The sequence below is a fragment of the Blennius ocellaris genome, assembly GCF_963422515.1.
Source record: "Blennius ocellaris genome assembly, chromosome: 9".
Classification (NCBI taxonomy): domain Eukaryota; kingdom Metazoa; phylum Chordata; class Actinopteri; order Blenniiformes; family Blenniidae; genus Blennius; species Blennius ocellaris.
In genome coordinates this window covers 12550863-12574859 of record NC_137658.1, presented here as the reverse complement: position 1 = coordinate 12574859, position 23997 = coordinate 12550863, and the positions used below count along the sequence as shown (strand labels likewise).

The 23997-nt window shown below is 42.0% G+C and overlaps 3 protein-coding genes across 3 annotated transcripts; 1 reads left to right on the top strand and 2 right to left on the bottom strand.

Moving 5' to 3' along the window:
* Positions 1-789: 789 nt before the first annotated feature.
* Positions 790-7263, bottom strand: plp1a (proteolipid protein 1a). Its single transcript, XM_080502618.1, has 7 exons — positions 7126-7263; positions 5298-5484; positions 5028-5184; positions 4497-4665; positions 2881-2954; positions 2707-2772; positions 790-2294 (listed from the first exon to the last, which is right to left on the bottom strand). Exons 1-7 carry the CDS (start codon positions 7127-7129, stop codon positions 2214-2216), a joined length of 738 nt encoding a protein of 245 aa, XP_080358744.1. The 5' UTR covers positions 7130-7263; the 3' UTR covers positions 790-2213.
* A 2820-nt stretch (positions 7264-10083) lies between these two features.
* Positions 10084-13112, bottom strand: pcdh20l (protocadherin 20-like; the record flags this gene model as incomplete). Its single annotated transcript, XM_080501994.1, has 2 exons — positions 10084-12603; positions 13065-13112. 2 exons carry the CDS (start codon positions 13110-13112, stop codon positions 10084-10086), a joined length of 2568 nt encoding a protein of 855 aa, XP_080358120.1.
* A 2077-nt stretch (positions 13113-15189) lies between these two features.
* On the top strand, positions 15190-19540 carry LOC308134885 (regulator of cell cycle RGCC). Its single transcript, XM_080502727.1, has 5 exons — positions 15190-15255; positions 16129-16293; positions 16957-17037; positions 17739-17801; positions 18899-19540. Exons 1-5 carry the CDS (start codon positions 15234-15236, stop codon positions 18904-18906), a joined length of 339 nt encoding a protein of 112 aa, XP_080358853.1. The 5' UTR covers positions 15190-15233; the 3' UTR covers positions 18907-19540.
* The last annotated feature ends 4457 nt before the right edge of the window (positions 19541-23997 follow it).

The window sequence follows — 23997 nt, the reverse complement described above, 5'->3', positions numbered from 1 at the left end:
GCCGTGACGCTCGGTTTGAAAAGGAACAAAATTTCTATCTGCAATTTTGATGAAAACCAAAAAAAAAATCATGAAGGGAAATGTCACTAGTTAGATTCGTTTAACTGAAATATTGCCAGAGAGAATAGTGTTGCTGAGACACTGGGATGTGCACATCCCAGTGCACACCACATTGGAAATGCCATCAGGGGGAGTCGGCCATGTTTGCAGGGTACGGAGAGCACAGTAGCCCCCCTCTGTCCCTCTGCAGCCTCCTGTACAGGTCAAAGCCCCTCCTCTCCTCTTTCGCCCTGTGCCTGAGCTTCCTCAGGTGCACCTGGTAAACGGCCAAGTGAAGGGAGCAGTGCACCTGTGGACACCAGAGGAGAGAGTACAAAACACCTTACAAAACACCTTGGCCTCTCGATGTGGCAGCAAGCCAAGAATGGCACAGTAGCAAAACACTCAGACACTGTTGGTCCAAGCTCTCGCAGCACAATCACTTCCTGAAATGGTTTTCTTTTATTATGAAATATTACAAAGAAAGGGAAGGGAGAGAAAAAAAAATCAGCCAGCTGCTGGCCCACAGATCTGACAGCAGGGTAAAGCTTCCTTTGAAAAAATAAAAATCTACCTCCATCAGTAGTTTTCTAAGTGTAAGGTCTGCCTCCCTGTGGGGGGCGCCATAGAGTTTAGAGAGGAGATAGCACAGAAAATGTGTGTGTGTGGGGGGGGGGGGTGCCTTTTCCAAATGTGCTTCAATGAGTTTAAAAAAAAAAAAGAACATGATAAAAAAAGAAATGTGACGGATTAAAACACATTCAAAAGTGAATTTATTGTAAGTAAATTGGAGACAAATCAAAATATAAAATAAGCTTTTGTGTAAAACCACAAGTGTAACAGTCACGAATTTCAGACTATTGACTTAACAAATATTTCAAATAAAATGCAACTAATTAGCACAAGCAAAGTTATGTTTCTTACCGACTAAGGAACAAATACTAATACTTTCTTATCACGTGAAAACCATGACAAAGTTTGGCAATCAATAAAAAACAAGTCTCATCCTTACACACTTCGAGAACCCCTGGTCTACTCCACAAGTTGCAAATGTTTGCATTAGTAATCACACAGTTAAACATATTTAGTAAAATCAGCTACAATAAGTAAAAAAAGTGTGCTATATAATTTCTATAACAAATGTTCCTATGGAATTACAGACAAAACAAAACTGTTCTGTTTCTATAAATGTACCTCAGTCATGCATCAATGGGGGGGGGGGGCAACAACAATATGTTTTACATCTAATATTGCAGTAAGCGGTTACTTGATAAGTTAGCACCTAGTGCTTTTTGTCATCTCAAAGTTATGAGAAACAATTTCAGACCTTACTAGATCTAAACAAGACTGTTTCTTTCTCAATAAGAAACTATTTGAAAATCATCTAAACTTCCTTGAGTCCTCACTCCGAGGCCATCATTTTCATTGTATGGGGTGGGGTGGGTGGGTCATGCAGCAGCATGTGGATGTGTCGAGTGTGGCTGCTGTCCCAGAGGAGTTGCATTGAGCCTTTGGAGGGGTCTAACCCCCTCTTTGTCCAGCGAGCCCTCTCCACTGACATGTAATAGAACCCGTTTCAGAGACTTGTCGCCCAGGTGGCCCCCACAAGGCTCCTTATTGGCCGGCTTCATAAATGGGCATGACTCCATTGTGGAAGCTTTTCTCCGGCCCGTGAGAAAAGTCCTGAGGTCAGCGTGAGACGGCAAGTGCATGGTTCTCTGCCACCATGGCAACCAGATGTGAGGGGTGGTGGTTGCCATGGTAACCACTCCTAATCCCTATTCTCAGCAACAGCTGCATTTTATCTGCACAGGTTGCAAATTGGTGCTGATGTTTTTTTTTTGTTTGTTTTTCCTTTTGCTTATGTTAATTCATTAGCTGTGTATTAGTGTTTTCAGTGCAGTTGGAGGCACAGGTGAATTTTAGACACCAGCAAGCAACAACAGCAGTAACTTACATATTTTGGCAATGGGGCAATGAAAAAAAAAAAAGACTGTAACTCAAAGCAGCAAATACACCCATAAAAACAGAGAAATGAAAACAATCACATTCTTATAACAAGAAAAGTACAAATATAAAACGTAGGGTTTTTAAGAAGTCCATGATCACAGGTGGCTGTGTGACATTCCTTTAGTTCCCCTTGGTGGTGGTAAAGTAGACAGGAGGATGGGTGCCTAGCACCGTGCACCTATGCCCTTTCTCCCCAGATACCGCAGCACCGCAAAGTTATAGGTGGTTGACACAGTATAGGTCAGCTATGAACAGACAAACAGAGATAGGAGGAATTAGAAAGAGGGTGCAGAGTCAGAAAATCCACAACATCATGCAACGCCGGAAATGAGAACTGAATATAATTGCTCCGATGACTTCAATTTTATGGCAGATGCCATCCATAAAGCTGCTTCCGTAATGGGGAACGCAAGTGTAATGAGTGCACCATTTGCCTGCGTGTTTGGAGCCCAACCAGACATTACAGCATTATTATGATGTTTGTGTCAGCTGAGTGAGAGGAACAGAGAGCGATGGTACAAAAGTCATCAGTCATGGAGGCCTGAGATGCCTGGCCACCCACACTTTGAACGTCATCAAGTCACATGAGCCCGGATACTATTGTTGCCCACCGTAAAAGTGCAGTCAAAATGACCATGGCCGAGCTTAATCACTCACCAGAGCCAAGAGGGTGATGCCCGCGCCGGCAAAGGCAGCAATATAAAGGTCGTAGGTCATTCGGTACTGGTGGGAAGAGATTTGGATTAGTCATAATAGCATGTGCTCATTTTATTTCGGGCAAATTACATAACACGGCAGCACAACTTGAGTTATTTTGTTTAGTTTTTTCACCTCTCTGGTCTTGCAAACATTGGACAAGGTCATGCCACAAGCTTTCCCGGGCACTGCATTCCAAGGCAAGAGTCCTGTTAAAAAAACCAAAAACAAAACAATTCATTCATCTGAAGATGCAGATGCAATAACTATTTATTATCCTAGTTGTGCACGATAGGGATGAGAATTCTTTAAAAAAAAAAAAAAAAATCATTTTCAGAACGTTATGACTTTGCTGCACTGTTTGCAACTTCCAGCTCACACCATAAATCTTAGTTAACCAATAAAAAAACTAAACAGAATAATAAAAAAAACAGCTGAGCTCTGTCTTTGGCAAAATTTGTTCAAAAGGGAGTAAATAGTGCGTGTGTTAGGGGACTATTTTCAGCTACAGATTAATACACATTTGATGTGCTAGGGAGTGAATACACCCTGAAGACAGTGTATGTAGGGCTGACAGGAAAAAAAAAAGAAAGAAAAAAAAAAAAATCACACAGAGCCCATATTCATGGAAATGAAGAAACAGGCTATCTGTTGCAACAGCGTGGTTCATTGTCAGATGCATTGAATTTTTTTACATTATGTATTTTTACCCACATTCCAGGGATATGATGTTGGTCCATGGGTCTATTAGCTCTGTCAGTCCGAACACTGCTCACTTCCAACCGTTGTGAACACAGCCACCAGAAATTCATGATTAACTTGATGGGGTGCCTATGTTGGCATACACAGTCTGATCATCAGGTTTAATTGTCTCGAGATGTTTTGCCGCGCAATAAGGTTGAAAAACTGTCTGACATGTTGACAAGGATGATATGAAGTCTTGACTTGAATCGTTTAAAGCTGTAAAAAAATGCCTAATAATTTTGACTCTACTTTCCCTGCACTGATGATTTCATCTATTCAAGGTGCAATTTATATTGAAACCAGGGAGGGGGTGTTTCTGATGAGAAACATGAAGAAATCATGATGAAACTATGATAAGTGGAATCTAAAAAGCACATTTATTTCAATGGAAATTTTTTTATGGAATATGAAAACAGTATCGCAAGGTGATCTCGCTTATAAAACCATAGGTTCTATGTTTGAAAGATTTCATATGAAGACTTTTGATTGAGAAACAGTACAAACCTTTATCAATTCCTTTATTATTCCTGATGGTTCCCAACTTTTAATGTTTTATTCTGACCAATATTCCGACTTCTTTCTCTCACAATACACATACTTGTGCACTCCCAGTGTTATTTCTTTTTCTGTTCTTTCAATTCAGACACCACAAGGCAATGCATTATGAAACCTATGAATTATAATGGCAATAAAAACCCTGGAAAAGGTGCAAAAAACAAAAAAATGAGACCAACTCTACAAACCCTATTTATGCATGCATACTGAGTTTTACAGGTTAAATTATTAATGAAGATTTAACAATTTAAAAAGCAAACTAATATCACAAAATTGAATTCAGCCATTGTTTTATGCGAGTTTTATTTCATGTTAAATCATTTGCCAGTGATGTTGGCCTTTTTATGTTTTTTTACCTCCGTGTTGTGACCAACCACAAGACGCACAATGGATGGCTTTCACGTTCACCCTCCCAAGCCTGCAGCATAACCCGGATACATTTATCTTCTCACCGTACTGTCGTGCATCCACACAGAGCTGGTTGATACTTGCTGGGGTCTCCGTCAGAACATCGATGGTGTGGCAGGTTGCATCCATGTTGTAGAAGAAGTAGACGGGCAAGGCCGAGAAAGCGAACACCAGCAGCCAAAGCACAGCAAGTACGTACGTCACCACTATGAACTGCACAGGAGAGGAGAATAAACATTATGATGCTTCATCAATGATGGACATAAGGAATCAAGCAGACATTTTATGAGTGCGGACTCGCTTACTGACCACCAAAAAAAATTCTGATGAGTATCACTTATCTCACTTTTTCCACGCTCCTCCTCATCTTTCAAGCACTCAAATCTTTCCCCAGCCACTCAAACACTTGCTGTATGCTTATCTTTGCATGTACCCAAAAGGTTGTTTTTTTTTTGTTTTTTTTTTCCCCAGAGCCTGAAGATTTTCAGCTCAGCACCCACCATTGAGTGATAAGTGTATTAATCCCATCCAATCTCTCCAATCTTCCATACTTGCTCTACTCTGGGCCATCTCACCGAGGAACTGAGGCAGCGGCCGCACATGGTGCTCCGGAACTCTCCAAAGGTTTGCTTGGCAGCACTTGTGGTGTAGAAACCCTCAGCCAGAAGCATGATGCAGTAGAGGAAGAAAAACGAGGCCAAGCCGTAGATAACATACTGGAAATATTGGATGCTAAAGGGTAAAAAAAAAAGAAAAAAAAAAGTATAAATTCAAATTAGAAATTACATGCTGAGAAATGCCGGGATAAGGTTAAACAAGTATTGCTCAAATTTCAGCCAACTTACATGTAAGCGAGGGTGATGTAATCCTGAAGGTTACGAGCAAAGTAATTCTCAATGAGTCTCTCTGTTTCTGTGAGCGCTTGGTGCCCACAACCGCAGAAGAGGGCGATGCCAGAGAAGCAAAGCAGCGTGGCGACAAGGGAGCAGTAGGGTACCCCACCCAAACAGCGCATACAGCAATCATAGCAACCTGTTGATCAAAATGCAGCACGATGAGAGTCAGGGAAAAATGTCCCACACTATCAAAATGAATGTGGAGCAGAATTTATGGTGATGTCATCATGCCACAACTTTAAATTATGGGTGACTTCACAATGAAATAAACACTTTTGCTTAACTTTTTCAATCAAAAAAGAGAAAACAAGTCGCATCCGAGTTACTTGTATTTCTGCACTCTTCAGGATATACAACACCAGAATTGACTGAAAACCTCTGGAAATTATGATAGCTGTCCACAACAACGGTCAAGTTGAGGTGATGAAAAGCACAACAGAATTAATATTAGGGGGGGAAAAAACAAAAAACGTTTAGGCTATGACTACTTTATCATGACAGACTGAAGCTCCAAACTCCCAAGCACACACTTGGTAAAGCTTTGCATTTTCCCCCACAGTCATGTGTTGTTTGAATGGATGCCAAGGGCCAAAAGCACTGGGATGTGTCTGCACTGACCCCATCTCACACCCTGACTCCATTCACCACCCAGCATGGAGAGTGTGAGAAAAAAAGGACGACAAGGAGGAGAGACAAAGTGAAACAGAGAGAGAGGCTGCTTTTGTGACTGGAGAGACAACAGTCTTTGTCCCACTGCATCATGGGGGTACAAGGGCCACCAATGTCAAGCAAACAAAGCCCAGAGGCACCTCAATGCTTGACACACACATGCGCACACTCACAGACTTCCTTCTGAGAAGACACGGGAACAAGAAGGTTGATAGTCTGGAGCTGCCAGTGGCTGGAAGGGGATGGGGAAAGCAAATTTATAAAACAAACAATGCAACTGTGTGCATGGGAGCAGTTGAACACTTGCATGCATGCACCCACAATGAAAGCAGACAGACTGTGGTTGGTACCATTACAGTAAACACAGATGGTAGGGGGGGTGGGGGGGAGCAAATAGATGGCCTTTTAATTGAACACATCTACATGACTGTAGACTGTTTGTGTGTGGGCCCAACATGTGAGCTGGGAACATTAAAAAAAAATCTACAGTGAAAAAGATGCATTGTGAGAAAACACGTAAATAACTATACTAATTATAGTCACGTCATTAAATATCCATTTATGACATCCAGGAGTGCAAGTAGGCAAGTGGCCCACAACAGCCACATTGTGCAGAAGTTTAAGCACCATTAACATTAACCAAGCCGCGCGCATTCAGACCCACCAAAGCGCACCAATCAACTAATTAAGACGTGAACAGGCGGATCACACCGCGCAGGCAGTGAACCGCCGTGACCCGCACTGCCACCTCAATGAAAACAACAACACCGGCCATCGGGGGAAAATGCAAGGTTGAGACCAAGTTCGCCTCTTCGAAAATTGAGAATGATTGCCAACGAAAGCAGAAGCGACAAGGCTCCTCTGAAAGTAGCGCTGCCACCTCAAGCATGAAATAAATCTCGTAATATCAGCGGAGCATCAGCCGGTCCAACCCCTCTCCAAAACTGACAAAAAATAATAATAAAATTAGAGGGAAAACCAAAGCTTAACAAATACTCCCGTCTCATCCACCCCAACTTATATCAGCCTACAATAAATGAAGGATCTATAAATGAGAGTGAGCAAAGTGTTGGGAAGAAGTTTGATCCCAGTGGTTGCAGTTTCTTACCCATGTCTGCGCTCAGGTCCTGTTGGCCGCCCGCACCGCAGCTGCTCTGCTGATGATATGCGCAAAAAGACTGCGGCCCCCGTATATCAATCTCAACTAGAGTCCTGTTCACCCCCACCTAACAATGGACAGAGTCGCTGATGGCTGCAAGTGCAATCTTAAAGAAACAATGTGGCTTTTCAATGAACTTCAAGGCGGGGAATAATGAGGAGGTCAGACTGCTGCTCACACTTGCGCACATTTACCGAGGCCATTTGCATGCAGAGGAAAACGTGCCAATCCCCATCAAATGCAAAATAGGGAACTTTTCTCTCCTCACAAGAAGAATAAAATCCTTTATTTTTGTGGAACTTTGTGATACAAAACTTTATGATTATACAATGTGCGTCATATGAGTTGGAATAGCCCATATCAGCTCGCCCGATCTAGAAATTAACTACAGAATGATGAAACCCATGTGAGATTGTCCGAGATTACAAGATATCACCTTTGAAGGCTGACTACTGTCAGGTGACTCTCCAGTCTTGGGGAATTGTTAGATACTATCTGTTTGACTGCAGTATTTGAGATACAGCGCTTAACACGAAAGATCTAAAGTTTAATCCTTATTCTTCTGAATGGGTCTATTTAGCCTTGAACACTCGCCTTAAAAACTAATTTAAAGTGCTGTTCACAAACTGTGAACATGTATGATGATGAAACCAGATAGTGTCTTTAAGGCTGAGTAGTTGAAATAAGGGCTATTTTACAGCATCTCCACGCGAGGCTTCTCTGATAAGAAGAAGTAGAAGAAAAAAAGCAGTGGCATTTTAATTACACTCGATTGTTATGTAATGCCTGATCATAAAAGCTCCAATGTGTATCTGACAAATAATCCACTGGGTATTTGGGTCGATGCCAGCTCGATTCTTTGTCCATGTGAGCTCATGTAACCTCTTAACCCACTATATAAAATGTTCAGCTTAACAAGAGGAAAAACGACTGTGATTTAAATGAGATGCACTGTGAGGGGAGCAGAGCAGCATGCAGCAGGGAAACATCACTGATCTCAGGCGACCTGACTGTGGCGGAGTGAGAGACTGTCCTCTGATTCATCTCTCCACCCTCTGGCCAAATACCAGAAATAAAGAGCCAGACTTGGCTTGATTCATGACCAGTAGATGGCAGACTTCCTCTTGCCACAGCGCTTTATGTAGTGGTATCATTTCAACCCAGGTACTCCCATCCATCCATCTTCAATAGTGCTTTTATCCCACATAGGGTCGCACAGTAATGGGGCCAATTCCAGCTGACTGAAGGTGGAGGCATGCTACACCCTGGACGGGGCACTTGGCCACCACAGAGCAAACACAGACGATAGACGAGATAGACAGACGACTATGGGCTGTTTAGAATCACCATTTAACCTCAATAGCATGTTTTGGGCTGTGAATGGGAACTATGAAAGCCCCACATGCACGGGAAAAATACGCAAACTCTCACAGAAAGGCCCTCAAGTCCAACTCAAACTCATATTATCACTGTGAGACATGGGTGCCAACCACCACACCACTATATAGATCAAATATATAGGCTCCACAATGCAGTTGATGTTATAGAAAGATGTCATTTGCGGAATAATTTTGAAACGTTTTCTCAAGAAAAACTGCAATATGACTGCAGATACAGATTGTTGTGCATGTTTGAATGCAGTAAAATCTGTCAAGCTAACAATTCCACATGTAAATTTGGTACTTGTGTCTAATTGTGTTATGCTGCTCTTCATTTCTTCTCATTTAATTTGGCTCGTCTCACAGTACAACAATATTAGATTATTTATTTTTGAGCTGGCAGCTCGGAATCCCTCAGAGAGACGCTTCTCATGTTATACAAGCCCTGTTCTCTCCTAACCAGGTTGTTGTACACAGTGTTTTACAGGCCGCAAGTCTTGGCTTGGCTTCTCCCCTCTAACATGGGTGCATTTTGAAAGGATCGCTTAATAGTTTGTACTTCAAAGATTTGTTTTTTTTAACAATGGTTCCCGATCCGTTAAAGCGATAACAATCAGAGAACCCTCTTTAGGCAAATGTGTGTTCAGAGATTTGTTAACTCCAACTTAAATTGGGCTCATTCATAATTTATGCATCGCTTAACCTGGTTTGATATCTCAATTGTTTCCCGGCAAACAAATGGATCAGTAAAACACAAGAGCCTTTTGTAAAAGACTCGTTTGAACACAGTGTGATTCCTCTCCCAACATCTGCTATCAAAACAACATGCCTGTTGTTGGCTTGCTGGTTGCTGTACATTAGGTTTACTGCGTGTAATGCAGTGCCGAGGGTGAGAGGTAGGCTTATCAAGTAACAGGTGTGAGGCGGTGACTTGAGATGTTGGTGTGCCTTCCCTCTGCCGCCTCTCACCTGTCCACAGCCACCCTCTGTCTCCTGAGCCCATGTCAGAGTTACTTCTTTAGAGAATTTCATCACTTCCCCACCAGAGGAACATTAAGCCCTTTTGTGCGTCTAAATACTTTAGACTCCCCATCAGTCAGAGTCAGAAATCTGAGAAAGGCTCAATCCACTTAAGAGACCATTACCTCAATGCGATTGCCTGCAGGGGGTCATAGATATCAATGTTTAAGGTTAGTGACTGTGATACTGGAATTTTACAAGTGACCTGCTGTGATATATTCTGAGTAGAAGCAACACTATACACATTTCCTGTTTCACATTGAACATCTGTGAGTATTTGCTCACTATACATATCAGATCACTTTATTTGCTATGGAGGAATCTCAGGGATCGTAATCAAAAAATGAACTTTATTTCCACAGAAATATTTCTTGAATGCACTGTGCATCACACTGATTCACGAACATATTGAAATGCAAGAAGCCTTTGACACATATTCTGAATATATATTGATTTCACCCATGAAACTGTGAATAAGATTACACGTTGCTTGCTTGCTTTTTTTCTGTTATTCCTCACAATAATATTTGTCTTTGAGCCTCAGTGGAATCTCATTCTCCTCTGTGTATTTTTTCTTTTTCTCTTGTAGACTTTTTCTCCGCTGTTTCAGGTAAAACACAGCTGTCCCAATAAGAATACATGTGGATACCAGTATCATCCCCAGGCCTATTAACATTGTCACTTGTGCAGATCGAGTTGTCTCCACCTCACAGATGGATGACTTTGAGGGGCTTTGAACTACGTCTGGTGTCCCCGTCCAGGTGGGCGTCCTGTCCAAGTGGCAGGGCTCCATGCTGTCGTTGACCAGCAGGTTTACCCATACAGTGGTGTAAAGTGGAGCTGGCTTCCCGCCGTCTCTGACCACGATGAACAAGTGGTGCATTCCAAGGTCTTTACCTTGAAGTTGCTGACTTAACGTGATGTTTCCTGACCTAGAATCTATCTGGAATGGACTGTTGTATTGTGATGGCTTTGGTGCCACAACAGAGTATGTAATCTCTGAATTCAGTCCCGAGTCTTCATCGATGGCATAGATCTTTGTTACCATAGTACCTGCCAGGGTACCCGGAGAGATGGTCAAGCATGAAGAGTTACTGCTGGGAAGGATCACTTTTGGCTGGTTGTCATTGATGTCCTCCACAAAAATAGTCACTCTGGCAGTGGATGTTAGAGCGACCGGCTGCCCGTGATCACTGGCCAACAGGTAGAGTTCATAGCGGTCTTCTGTTTCCCGGTCCAAGTTGTCGGTGGTGCGTAGCATCCCCAGAGCGTTATCCACAACAAAAGGTCCACTGCTGTTTACAACATGCAATTCTGTGTTCCCGTTCTCCCCTTCATCTGGGTCTTTCACCTCTACCCTGCCCACCTGGGCAAATGGTGGTACATTCTCTGGGATGAAAAAGATGAAGTGAGTTGTTAAAAAAACAGGTGCATTGTCATTCTTGTCCAGAACACGAATGAATATTGTAGCCACGGACTCCAAAGGAGGAGAGCCACTATCTCGAGCTAACACACTGAGCTTGTGTACGCCAGCTTGTTCCCTGTCCAGAGGAGCTGACACAGACAGCTGACCTGTCACAGAGTCGATGTTAAAAATGGTAGATATGTATTTGTCCAGGCTGTAGGTCACTCGGCCATTGTATCCACTGTCTGCATCGGAAGCCAAGACCTGGAACAATGACAATCCTGGCTGGTTGTTTTCGTCCACCTCCAGCTGGTATTCAGACTGGGGGAATTGCGGCGCATTATCATTGACGTCTTCCACCTCCACCCTGATCACGTGCCGAGAAGATTCTTCAGCTGTTTTCCCATTCACTACTACAGTGATATGATGTTCCCTTTTCATCTCATAGTCAAGGGGCTTTGATGTGGAAAGCAGATATTTGCCATTCTGCAGGCTCAAAGTGAAAGGCACTTCATCCTCAATGGCAAGAGATGAGCCTTTAAAGCTGCTGTCACCCTCAAGTTCTAAAACAGCTAAGACGGTGGGGGGCTGGTTCTCTGGTAACACCACGGTCTGGTTTTGATGCTCCACTATGAACCTGATCTTGATCGTCAGCTCTTGGTTCACCTTGGGGAGCATGGATACGGTTACCTGAGTGTCTGCTGGGGGGCAGTGATGGCTGCTGGCTAACACTTTCAACACCAGCTCCTCGGAGTTGTCACTCTGGAGGTCTTGTGTTAGTCTGATGTGCCCAGTGAGGCTGTCGAGGCTAAAGAGTGCCTTGGCCCGCTCAGAGACTTTGGGACTGAGAGAGTAAACGATGGCAGCATTCGGGCCTGTATCTAGATCTACGGCTCTGACTTGAGTGATCACCATGTTCTTCGGGGAGTCTCCCGGGATGGTGACGTTATGAGGACTGTCAGAGCTGAAGCTGGGACAGTTGTCATTGACGTCTGTCACTGTGATTATTAAAGTTGCTGTTGCACTTAAAGGGTCAGCACCGCTGTCAGTGGCCACCAGCTCCATGTGATACCGGTCCTGAGTTTCCCTGTCCAGAGCACTTTTTACCACTAGCGTAATTAAAAGACTGTCCTTGTCAACTTCTAAACTGAAGACTTCAGCAGAACTGTTTAGTTGATACTGCAGCTCTCCATTATGACCTGCATCCCAATCCTGAGCCTGGTCATCTAATAAAAAGCTGGTCCCCACTGTCACATCCTCAGACACCCTCAGGTGAATCTCACTATTTTCAAAATGGGGTGCATTGTCATTGATGTCCTCTATGATCACAGGAAACTGTATAAGGTCCCCTGAGGCTCCCACAATGGCATTCAGTAGAATAATACATTCCTCCGCTTTTGTTTCCTTGGGGCAGAGGGCCTCGCGATCCATCCTTTGCTCAGTAGTGTAGAAATTCCCAGTGTTTTTGTCCACCCACAGATACTCTTCGGTCAGGAGCTGGTAAGGAGGCAGAAAATGTTTACTAAGTGATCCAACCAGAACGCCTGGCTCCAGTTCTTCTGGGACAGAAAACAGAGCGGAACCACATAAGGTCTGCCTGATGTGGACCACAAGCAACAGATTCTGGCAAAAGAGAGAAAAGTGTGTGTGAGAAAAAGAAAATGCAATGTGTGACGCAACAGTATTTTTGATTTGGTGTATTGTTACACTTCAAACCAGCACAGGCTCGACAGCAGTGTTTACAGGTAGTGATAATGTTCAAACTTCATGCCTCAGTGAGCTTTTTAAAAGCGGAATGCTGTTCACTGAAGGTAATATGATGCCTCTCACAAGCCTTCAATCAGTTTTTCTTGTATGCAAATACAGCTCGTGAAAACTAAAAGAAATGGTGAATATATCTTTCCATTTTTATTGTATGAGATTCTTTCACTGAAATCGTATACAAGCGCCTAATCAAGAACAATTTCGATCAATATCTGACACATTATGCAAAATAGGGAAATTACATTCACCTTTTACAATCGGAAACACTGAGATAGTAATCAGACACCACCACACTGGACAGTCTTCCTTGACTCACTGACCTGCAGTAGTCCAGCCCAGTTCATAGTGTCAGGAGTCCCATGGCCCATCGTCCTCGCACATGTTACCCGAGTTCCTCGGCAGCAAGTGAGCACTGAGCACAAAGCCACCAATGTAAACCTGCACAGCTGAAGGCATAATTCATTACATGCCCCTCCTACAACACTTACCTGGTGTGTCAGCATGACACATGAGAGTGTAGATGAACAACTGGTTTGTCTGCATGAATTCAGTTCATGCTTTTGGTGTAACTCACACTGCTAAAGCAGAAAAAACATGTCCGCATGGAGCCTGTGCAAATATGCAGCTTCAGAACGACCCTGAATGGGTTTAATGTGTCAATATTTAATATGCTCACATGGTTATTAAAAAACACACACAAAAAAAACAGGTGGCCGCACACCTGCTGCCTTTTAAATGCTACCTCATAATGATTTTACAAATCTGAGTCTTTATCCCTCTGAGTTATCTTTCAGTTCCCTGGCTGTGGACCAAGTGTACAGTAGTTTTTTAATGTTATGCTAAAGCCTACGTCTTTAAAAACAGGAAATAATTACTATGCTAATTGAAGCATGTGTTCATACACACTGATGATTTTCTTCAACATATGTTGCAATAAAAATTGTGTTTAGAAAAATAACTAAATTTTGAAAGCGATCCTTTCAAAAGCGTCTAACAACTTTTGACTTCAAATTTATTCATATGTTCACTTAAAAGTTTTGACTCTATGTGAACAGTCAGGCTGTTACATAATAGTTTACCATGAAGACGCAAAGAGCCTCTTTGGGAAACGAGCACCCTCTATAGGCCAATATGAGTATTACACCACCCAACACGGAATAATACTTCTACAAGTTTTGTTGTGAATTTCTTGATTCATTTGCCATTTACTCACTAAATGTACTAAAAAACAGAAACTGCCACCCTTCATAGGTCCTTTCCATCATATTTGCAATAATAACTTGGATCCATTTGAAACCGGACCCTGTTATTTTCTCCAGCTTTATTATTTCCATTGTTTGTTCTTTATCCAACCTTTGTTTACTCAGGTTATCTCATTGAGACTAAGCACATTAAAAAAACAAAAACAAATATTGTCTCTTTTCATTCATATTTCCTCATTAAAATCATCAATCGTGTATATTGATAGTAGAAGATATCCCTTTCCAAAAAGGGGAAATTATAATTGTGATATAATGAGACTTATCATGCTTTGCTATACAAATGACAGACATAAAGAATATAAAACAAACAAACTACATTTTATTCAGATTTTTTTTTACTATGATTTATATTTGTGATGTGTAAACAAGCAACAAGGAGATTGGGCTGTTGCCTGATAAAGGATTAAGATAAATCTGCTGGCAGGGCCATAAATGAAGACCTTAAGGTAACTTTCCCCCAATATCAGTTTCTGATTGCAGTTTCTATTGTTATACAGTAACAGTAACAGTAACAGTAACAGTAACAGTAACAGTAACAGTAACAGTTTGTTACATTAAATTGAATGGAAACTGGTGTCTGAGTTGATCGTCTGTTTCTGAAATCAGACATTTTCAATGGCAGTTTTATTTCTCATCTGCTATGCCATTAATATGAGATTTAAAGGCTAGAATTATTAATTGCAGATAAAGTGAAGAGCATTTTACATTCCGTTTATTAACATTACACTTCTGAGAGATCCTCCAGTATTCTCTGATTTCGTCTTTCTTTAACTTTCTCTGGTCCAGACTGATATTATTTTTTTTAAACAATCATCTCCAAATGAGACCCGTCAGTGTGACTGGGGCCCCACCATGATACACCCATGTGTGTTTTCCTCTTTTGTAGAGATTAATGATAATATCTAATGTCCAGGTCAAAACTGTGCTCAGTAAATCACTTTAATTCTGGGGATTTATTTATTTATTAGATTTTTTCCCCCTGGACTAGTTTTACGTAATGGCTTATTTCTGTCTCTGTCATTTACTCAACTATTTCCCTTTTTCCTATCCGCCCACTGTTTTCAGTTACAGTAGACCTCTGAGGGCTTTCTGGGCCCTGATTGGCTGGCCCGATGCTCTCTGCGGAGCGCCTTAGAATAAAGCTGCTGCCCCGCTTGTCAGTTTCAAACCACTTTGAACCCAGACACACAGCAGCCTGGTGGTGTTTTATTTCACTGTTGCAGCAGCATGTCCTCAGACATTACAACGGGTGAGTCCAATGACTACTGAAACTATCAATTTTAAATAACTACAATAATGAAGATCACAAGTAGCAGCTAACACTTGTAAACTCCTTTCAGGCAGATTGCATTTTCGTCCTCTCTTACTCTGTATTGTTTTTCATATATCACAGCATATACATAAAAATAACAAATTCAATAAAATGTGTGTAGTTTTAAGACATTATCCACGTGGTCTCGCGTAATATCTGCATTTGTCCACAATTTTCAGAAAATTGTCATTATTCTAAAGTTGCTGGCTATAACTTTAAGCAAGGCACCAAACTGAAATCTTTCTAAATTAATTATTATTTTTTTTCCTGTGCTGTCTGACATAATATTCCCACAAGGGATGATAATATTGTTATATTCATGTCAGCCTAATGGAATGGTGGATAAGTAAAGCAGTGTTGATCCTATACTGCTTTTATTATTTTATAAACGTGCATTTATTGAAGTAATAGCTCCAGTAGACTTTATATGAGATTTCAAAACACGGAGTATTGATTTAGAATGTAGTATTTATCCACCACAGTTTACAGACCAGTTGTTTAACTGGCTTTCTTGTGCTTTATAAGCCATATGGGTTGTTAGCTTTCTTTTTTACACTTGTGCTTTTCTGATCTCAGTGACACAAACTGATGGTTTATGGCTTATACTTGATTTCACGCTTTTACTGTATTTGTGTGGTAAGCCATTACTTGTTGCATCGGTGCTGTTTTAGAAGTGGTTTTCTTGCGCTTAAATGGCATTAAGGGCTTGAAAACCTTCTTTCAGAAATGTTGAAGTTTTGCTTTGCTGCAGAAATTTTCTCTCTGTGTAGTATGAGATTACTTTTCCAACTGCTGTCACATTTTCCACAGACTTGGACTTGGAGCTGGGCGCGTTGCTGCAGGAGTTCCAGGATGTGGTGGAGGAGCTGAAGGCCCCGTCTCAGAGCAAACCTCATGCTTACCAACGTGTTTTGCACGAGGCCAAAAGTCGCACGGGGCTGGGGGAAGACAGTGGAGTTGAGGACTCGGATTACAGTAAGGAAAAAAGAAAATAGAAATAAAGATTATCCCTTTGCGACAAAGTCTCTGTAATAACATGATATTTATTTTTACAAAGTGCAGTGAAGGAAAGTTATTATTCAGCTCTCCATTTGTCAGTGAGTGACATTGTATAGAGGCCCCATGGGCACCAATTGAGCCCTTTTATCAGCACAAACAACTGCAGCTTGACACTTTTAATTTGCATGAAATTAGTGATACAAGGGGACATATCCAAGCACACTTCTATAAAGGTGGCTGTGTTTCTCGTGACAATAGCTGTGCACTGGAACGAACTGCAATTACGGATAACCCATCTTTTGTAATTGTCTCTTTTTTTCTCCCTACTATTGTTGCATATTTGTTGACGGTTATAAGATAAAAGAAGTAAGTGTGTATTTTCTGCTCCCATGTGTCGTCATTATTGAAAGTATTTGGGCCCTCCAACGTTTCGACATCCGAGCTGCTTTTCAAAAGCTGACGCATGGGAGTCACTTGAGCCGAGCAGGCATTTACCTTCTCTTTATTGCGTGTTATTATCATTACGTGCAACTCCTGCAATGTGTTAAAATTGTTGCTGCTGTCGCTGTTCATTTGCACGGACTGCCCTCAATGTTTATCATCTCCTTTCACTCCGTCCTTGCCTCCCTCTTCCTTCAGGCAGTGAAGCTTCTATGGGAAACAGTTTGAACACCAGCGAGGAGGAGCTTCACACAGCAGGCATAATGCTGGCACCGAAAGGTACCCAAGCCTATCTCCATCCAGATAGCCCTTGTTCTTACAGCGATCACTATCACGTTTGCTCTGATCGCTATCACAGCCACACACAAACCCTCCACATTAGGCTGGGAGCTCTTTTGTTTTTACACAACAAAGCCCTTGCCTCTGTGACTGTGACGTCTCAGCACCCCTCTTTTTAAAGCCTCCTGCAGGGGTTATTTGTGCTGTTTTGCAGCAGTTGAAACCACCTGAGCCAGTGTATGCGTGTGCAAATGAAGGAGCACTGTTGCATTGTGAGATATTCAAATGCAAAGACTACTGTTAAATTTCAGTGGGCAGAAAAAACAAAACAAAAACAAAAACAAGAAGGTGACCAGAAAGTGCTATCAACTCTGTATGACTTCACATAGAATAATTTAAGATATGTACAACAGGGATCCTCGGGACATTCAGCATGCTGTCAAGATTTGAAGCCTTGCGATCAGCTTTATCACAGCATGTATAAAACTAGCTGGAGAGGATTTTTATTTTTTTATTTTTGCCGGTCCAAAAGCACTTTAGCTCATCTGTAATTCTGCATCTAAGACTGCTTTTCAGCTTTTGGCCCAAAAGAAATACCCACTAAACTGAGCTGCAACTCTTCACAAAAATGTTCCATTGCAGTTTTTTTCTTTTCTTCTATAGTGTCTGAAACTCCTTTTCTTTCTGTCCTCCTTCTGCAGCCAAGCTGGGAGACACAAGGGAACTTGAGAGTTTTATCGACATGCTGGACCGGGAACTTGCTGGTGTGTATTTAAGAGAATTACAGCCCCTATCACTCAATCTTTCCTTTTATTCCTTATGCTCTTAAGCTGACAAGCAGCAACCCGTTGTGTGTTATGGTGGCAGAGACACTGACAGGGTGCATTTTTGTTACACATTGGAAACACAGTGTGCTATAGTAGTGGCCACCTCATTGCGATTCTCGGATAACTCGTCCACGGACAACTCGTCCACAAGTCACATGTAAGCTGCTGGTCCAATAGGAGAGCGCAAAACATCCAAGATGGCGGCGCCTAAAATAGAGCTTACGGCAGTTCAGAGGAAGAGAACATGACAAATACCTTTAATAAGCCATCAGAAATATGCAATAATGCTGAAAAAGCATGTAACGTTGCTAACTGTACGAGCCCCGCAGCTCATTAACGTGTCAGAAAGCAGCTTGCGACACCTTAACGAGCACCTGGACGCATTCCTCAAAGCCGTCATCTATGAAGTGGCGTTTTAACTTTTTTATTGTGTCAAATATATTGATATATCTCATGTTCTTGTGTCAGATACAGTTAATAATCCTTCCAAATATGTTAAATATACTTTGAAATCCAATCCTTCAATTCAATAACGCTAAAACAAATGGTTGTGGACAAGTTGTACAAGTTTGCAGTTTTGTGGACGAGTTATCCATGGAGGAGTTGTCCGTGGAGGAGTTGTCCACGCACCACTCATTTCTCCCCTGTACTATCTGTCTCTTATCTCTGAGCACCTTTTATGTGTAAAATGTCATGGCTGGCGACTCAGGTGGACTATCTACATGCCCTTTAGTGATAATAGCATACTTGACGACACAAGCATCATGATCCCACTATCAGCAGTAAAGCAGTGGTGTTTCAGAGGCCTGTTGAACACATGCACTGCCCCATCCTTGCACATGAGCTCCAAAGAACAAAACATACATCCGCTGCTATCGGTGGTCTTGACACCGAGAGAATTAATGTTACAAATTAATCGTAACACCCCTGGTATCTTTACAAGGCTCACTTAATAGTCCGAGCATGTTTGTGAGAGAGGTAAGCCTGTGTGTGTGTTTTAATATTGTGCCTCTTGAAACCTTCCTCTGTTGCAGAGATGTGAACAAAGAGGGGAAAATGAGTCACAGGGTGGAGGGAGAAAGAGGCTGGGGAGCCAGCGTGGCTGGCTTCTGCCGAGCAGAAAGCAAGATCTACACCAGAGCAGATCTGATGGAGCAAACGCTCCCCTTGCCGCTCCAGGGTAAAAGGTTAACATCAGAAATTAAAAGGGCAGTCTGATCCGAGATGCAAGAACACCCTCAGACCCCTGGCAACCCTGCCCCAGGCCAGCAAAGATGGCAGCGTCAGACCCAAGATGTGTGACATGTTCCCGACAAGACACAGAGCTTCCATCTGTCCGAGCATATGAGAAAAAGCTGCCGACCATATAGTCAACATGTGACATGTATTAATTTCCCATAAGTGCCAGTTTGCCAGCAAATGATGTAAATCCCTATAGTTATATATTTGTAAAGAGATTGACTTTTTGTCAAGTTTGAAATCACACCGGCACTTTAACTGATTACTAATTTGATGTCAAAAGGATTTAGATCTGCTGTATAGTATCGGTGCCCTTTATATGCTGACTTTTCCAGTGTACAGTTCTTGTTGATATAATTTTTTTTTTTTTTTTACACTATACAGTTTTGTACAGATAAATGTATTTCTAAAAAATAAAAACAACAACTCAATTTTGATTTCAGATTGTGTGGTCTTTTTTCATGTTGATATATAAAACTAAACTGGACTTAGGGCACTTCTTTTACTGAAGTGAATGCAGAGAGTTGGCCTCACTGGCCACATCTGATGTACACAGCGTTGAAAGGTCCCCCCCCTCAAAAAAAAAAAGTGCCTCCTGATGGAACTGACAACTACTCAATGTGCCTGCACCTTCACAGCCCCCGTAAATTGACTGTTGGTTGTGTCACGCCTCATGTCTCTGGAGCCCCTCACCCATTCTTCTTTGTTTGTTCCGATGCTTCCTGTATGTCTGTTCTGATTATGCTTTGAGTTTCACTTCACTTCAGGAAACCCACAAATTTAGCTCAGCCAGCATGTGGAGACAGTTCAAAAAGGAAGTGCGTCAGTTGCGCTCTGGGAAACAATGCTCATTTGGACTTTGTGCAGTAATTCTTTGGTCGGGGGCTTTGACTCGGCTTTAACCAAACACAAAGTCGAGCTTTGAACTGAAGAAAGGAAGCTGCTCGGCTCTCAGTCACATGTTAAAGACTTTTCCATCTCCCTGTGTTTATATTCTGCAGTCATTTCACTGGAGAATAAACGTAGCTCGAGGAGATGAAGATTGTTGTTGTGGAGTGCCATTTTTTCCCCCCCTCAATTCAAACAAACGTCAACATCTGATGTATGCAAATGTATTTTTAGGCTGTTGAAAGATTTCCACATACCCAAGTTCACATGAGGAACTGGAACCAAAAGTGAGAACTATATATGACGTATCTTGTAATGAGACACTTAGCTTTGTCTGTGGTGGAAAAGTTGTGCGTGTTGAAAACACTGAAGTCAGGGAGCAGCTACTTATTGCATTGTCATTGGTTTCTCCTTAGAAATCCCCAGACAGCTCAGTGATGTGACCACTGGCCCTGGTCATATATTATGGATAGACAGCTTGGGTGGACCTATTTCTTTTTTTTTCTCGACAAGCTGTCAGTGGCAAAGCCCAAAAGTGAGGCTGGACATTTAAGATACTGCTACTTGTTAGTTTATGTCTTATTAAAAGGCACTTTGTTCAGAAAGTTCACATGCGCTCTGAACTCTGGCCATCAATTTAACCCTGCTGACCAGGACAAACGCTGCACCTGCTCTGAGGAGAGCGAGAGAGAGAGGAAGTGACGGCTCTTGTGAGCAAATGAGCATCTGAATGAATGCAGCAGTAAAGATAGAAAATAGTAAGAAACAGAGACTGAAAAGGAAGCTGAGCGTGTTCGCACAATCAAGAAAGACACAGGGGTAGTGTAGAGTAACCTGCTCCTACGTGCTGTCTGTTCCACTTAGAGAAAGGCGAGAATGACTGATTTAGGCCGCAGCTGTTAAGGGTAGAAACGAACAAAGTTTGGCTTCGACATGATGGAGCTTCCCTCCCAGACGAGGGGCACATCCTGTTTTCATACCGAAGGCGAGGAACTGCAAGAATGCAGGAAACGCGGTGGTGGAGTAAAGATGAAACTGAAAGGCATTTCTGTGCAAACGCTTCTTTACTTTGTTTCCTGTGGCGTGCTTCAGAAGCTTGGTGCTGCATCTGTTCTGGTACTCTCTGTTTAACGTCAGCGTTACACTAATCCAGATTGTCATTTCCTCGCAGCTACACGGAGAGCCACCCGCAGCTAATTATGCTGTATGATTTTTTTTTATTGGATTGCTCTTCAGCGTGGTCTGAGGTAATATATCAGATAGTCTTTTGGGAACGCCTCACCCTTTGTTTATCTGCTCATTATTGTGAGATAGGTGTTTGACTGACAGCGCCACAAAGTGAGAGGTCAATATGTCAGCCACTTGTTTAGATAACAGACAGACTAAATGATGAATGAATTGAGTTCATTAGCTGGTAAATTAAAATGAATTGATGTTATGATGAGACAGTGAATGCTTCTGGGAGATGAAGACATGAAAAGTGTTACTTTCAATCCTTGCCGACCTTCACTTATAGACTGAGGTATCTTGGTAATAAATGTCACAAAGGCTTAAAATCTCACCCCGCAAAGTGCTTGTTTGTCTTAAGCTAGTTAGCAAGCCGGCTAATGAAGATATAATTGAGTATAACAGCAACAAGACTTGTGTTATTATCAGACAATTAATAAATGAAGCAGAGATACGGCCTGTGCAGGGAGACTATCATAGTTGAGACTAGTGCAGCATGCAGAGCACGCAGTCCTCTGCCATCCGACTGATGAGAGACCGGAGCAACGCGTCTCCCCTGAGACTTTCCCAAATGGTCCCGGCTAACAACGCTCTCTCAAGGAATTAGTTCGCTCTGCCACCAAATGCAAGCACAACTCCACAAACCCACCAATGCACACCAACACACACAAAACGAATTGTCAGGCTCAGACTGGTTCGTACATAACTCAGCTGGTCCCTGAGCCTTGGATCAAGCACTGAGATCACTGCTTTGTTATTCCACCAGAGTTCGCAAAAGGCAGAAAGGGAGAGATTGAAACATGCACACGCACACATGCATGCACACTCACATACACTGAGTTTTTTTTATGGCTTTTGTGGACATTACTTTATAGACTTACATATATTTTCTGCAAACTAACTCAGACTCCAACGAGAAACTCGTTTGACCCTTTGGAACTCAACTACTATGAACAATAATTTCTTTCATCTATCTATCTTCCTTTATCCAACAGGAGCCAATCGCAGCTGACGATGAGTGGAGCCTGCATTTTTAATTCATTGACTGTACTGTCACAGTCAGTTGCTTTGATATCCCTTTAGTGCAGCATTAAACTATAATGTTAAAAGTAGCACAGAGAACAAATCTATATTTCACAGTGTTTGGATTACATTTAGCAAATGATCTGCTTTGTGCTACAGAACGTGTGAAAGTTTCATACGGACGTGATGCGCCACAGAATGATTCCTACAACTATGGAATGTCCAGAGCAGCTTTAATCAACACTAAATCAACACAATGTCAGCAAACAAAATGTGAAAGCACAGGCTAACTATCCTGAAAGACCTTCAGTGTCTTATCCATGATAGATGAGTGGATGAAAGCACAGACACACATACTTCTGAATGGATACATCTTCTAACATACAATTCCTGCCAGAAAAATAAGGTTTTTGTATTTGGCCATCTTGAATAGTTTAGTTTTACCTCATCACTGTCTACCTTATTTACATATTTTTAAAGGCAGTATGTGCTGCGTGGCAGGTGATAGAAGCAGGGCTGTTGTTGTGAATGCCATCATATGAATGTGGTCATGTGACTTTTACCTGTTGATGGACTGTGACATCATCTTTTTCTGCAGATGTGCGCCGTCGTTGCCATTCACACCTAAAAGCCAAGCAACAACAACAACAACAACAACAACAACAACAAAAGCCAAACTGTTTTTGGGCTCCTAAAACGCAGCCCCGTGGGGATGATCGGCCAAATGAGAAATGGTGTACTTGTGTGGAAGGGCCCTAAATTGGCTGTGTGTGTGAATGTGTGTATGGCTGTCTGTCTCACTGTGTTTGTCCTGAGATGAACCAGGGGCATTTGCAAGGTGAACTTTATCTTGACCTACTCTCAACAAGCACCATCTCCAGTGTCCCACAACCTTAAGTTGGACAAAATGCTATTGGAGAAGGAAGGATGGACGTGGCTATCCCAAAAACCAAAATTGGTCACATCTTTATGGTTAAAAAAACCCAAACATTTTGTGCTTTGTGTCCTGATCATAATTATGTTTTGTTTGTTTTTTTCTTCAGAAAACTTACTGCCTTTTAGTGACTGAAAAGGCAGTCATATATTTAAGTGCTCTTTGGTTGCTACCTTGACACACGAGCTACGTTGCATTACCAAACTCATTCAAAAATTACAATCTCTGCTGCCTTATTCCAAAGCCATTTCCTGAGTGGAAATATTTTAATGGCATACAGTATTGGAATTTTTGTGGTTGCTCTCACGTAAATGCAAGTCTCCACCTCTAACCGTGTCATTTCCTGTTTTGCTCCCTGTCTCCCGTCTGGTTGTATGGGACAGGAAACCAGTGCAATTCCTTTGAAAGGATTTCATTCCAAAGAATGTGAATCATGCAGCGTTTTGAACTTCAGAAGATTCATTACATCACTGCTGACTGGGGATTTCTTTCAGCTCTGAAAGGCAGTTTACCAGAGTTAATTCGAGCAAACAACGTATCAAGGAACTCAAACAATATTGTAGCTTAATGGAAATAATTTCTATTTCGAACATAAATTTTGCATGGCAACACTGGCAAAGGAAGAGGTTAGAGCCGCGATGTGAGAAGATGTGAATGTGTGCAAAAACTAGTGACAGTTTTCGCGAATGCCATGGGCAACCTAATGGGCAAAAAAAACAACTCTTTATGGTTAAGTGACAAGCTTGTAATGTGTCAGTGACAAACAAAGGTCTCAGAGCGTCACAGCGATGCAACAGTTTCCAATATGTTCCCAGTTCAATG

Coding starts and splice junctions, on each gene's coding strand:
- LOC308134885 (XM_080502727.1), top strand. CDS start 15,234: ATGTCCTCAGACATTACAACGG. Junction 15,256..16,128: donor GTCCTCAGACATTACAACGG/GTGAGTCCAATG, acceptor CATTTTCCACAG/ACTTGGACTTGGAGCTGGGC. Junction 16,294..16,956: donor AGTTGAGGACTCGGATTACA/GTAAGGAAAAAA, acceptor CTCTTCCTTCAG/GCAGTGAAGCTTCTATGGGA.
- plp1a (XM_080502618.1), bottom strand. Junction 2,955..4,496: donor TGTGGATGCACGACAGTACG/GTGAGAAGATAA, acceptor TTTTTTTAACAG/GACTCTTGCCTTGGAATGCA. Junction 2,773..2,880: donor ATGTTTGCAAGACCAGAGAG/GTGAAAAAACTA, acceptor TCTTCCCACCAG/TACCGAATGACCTACGACCT.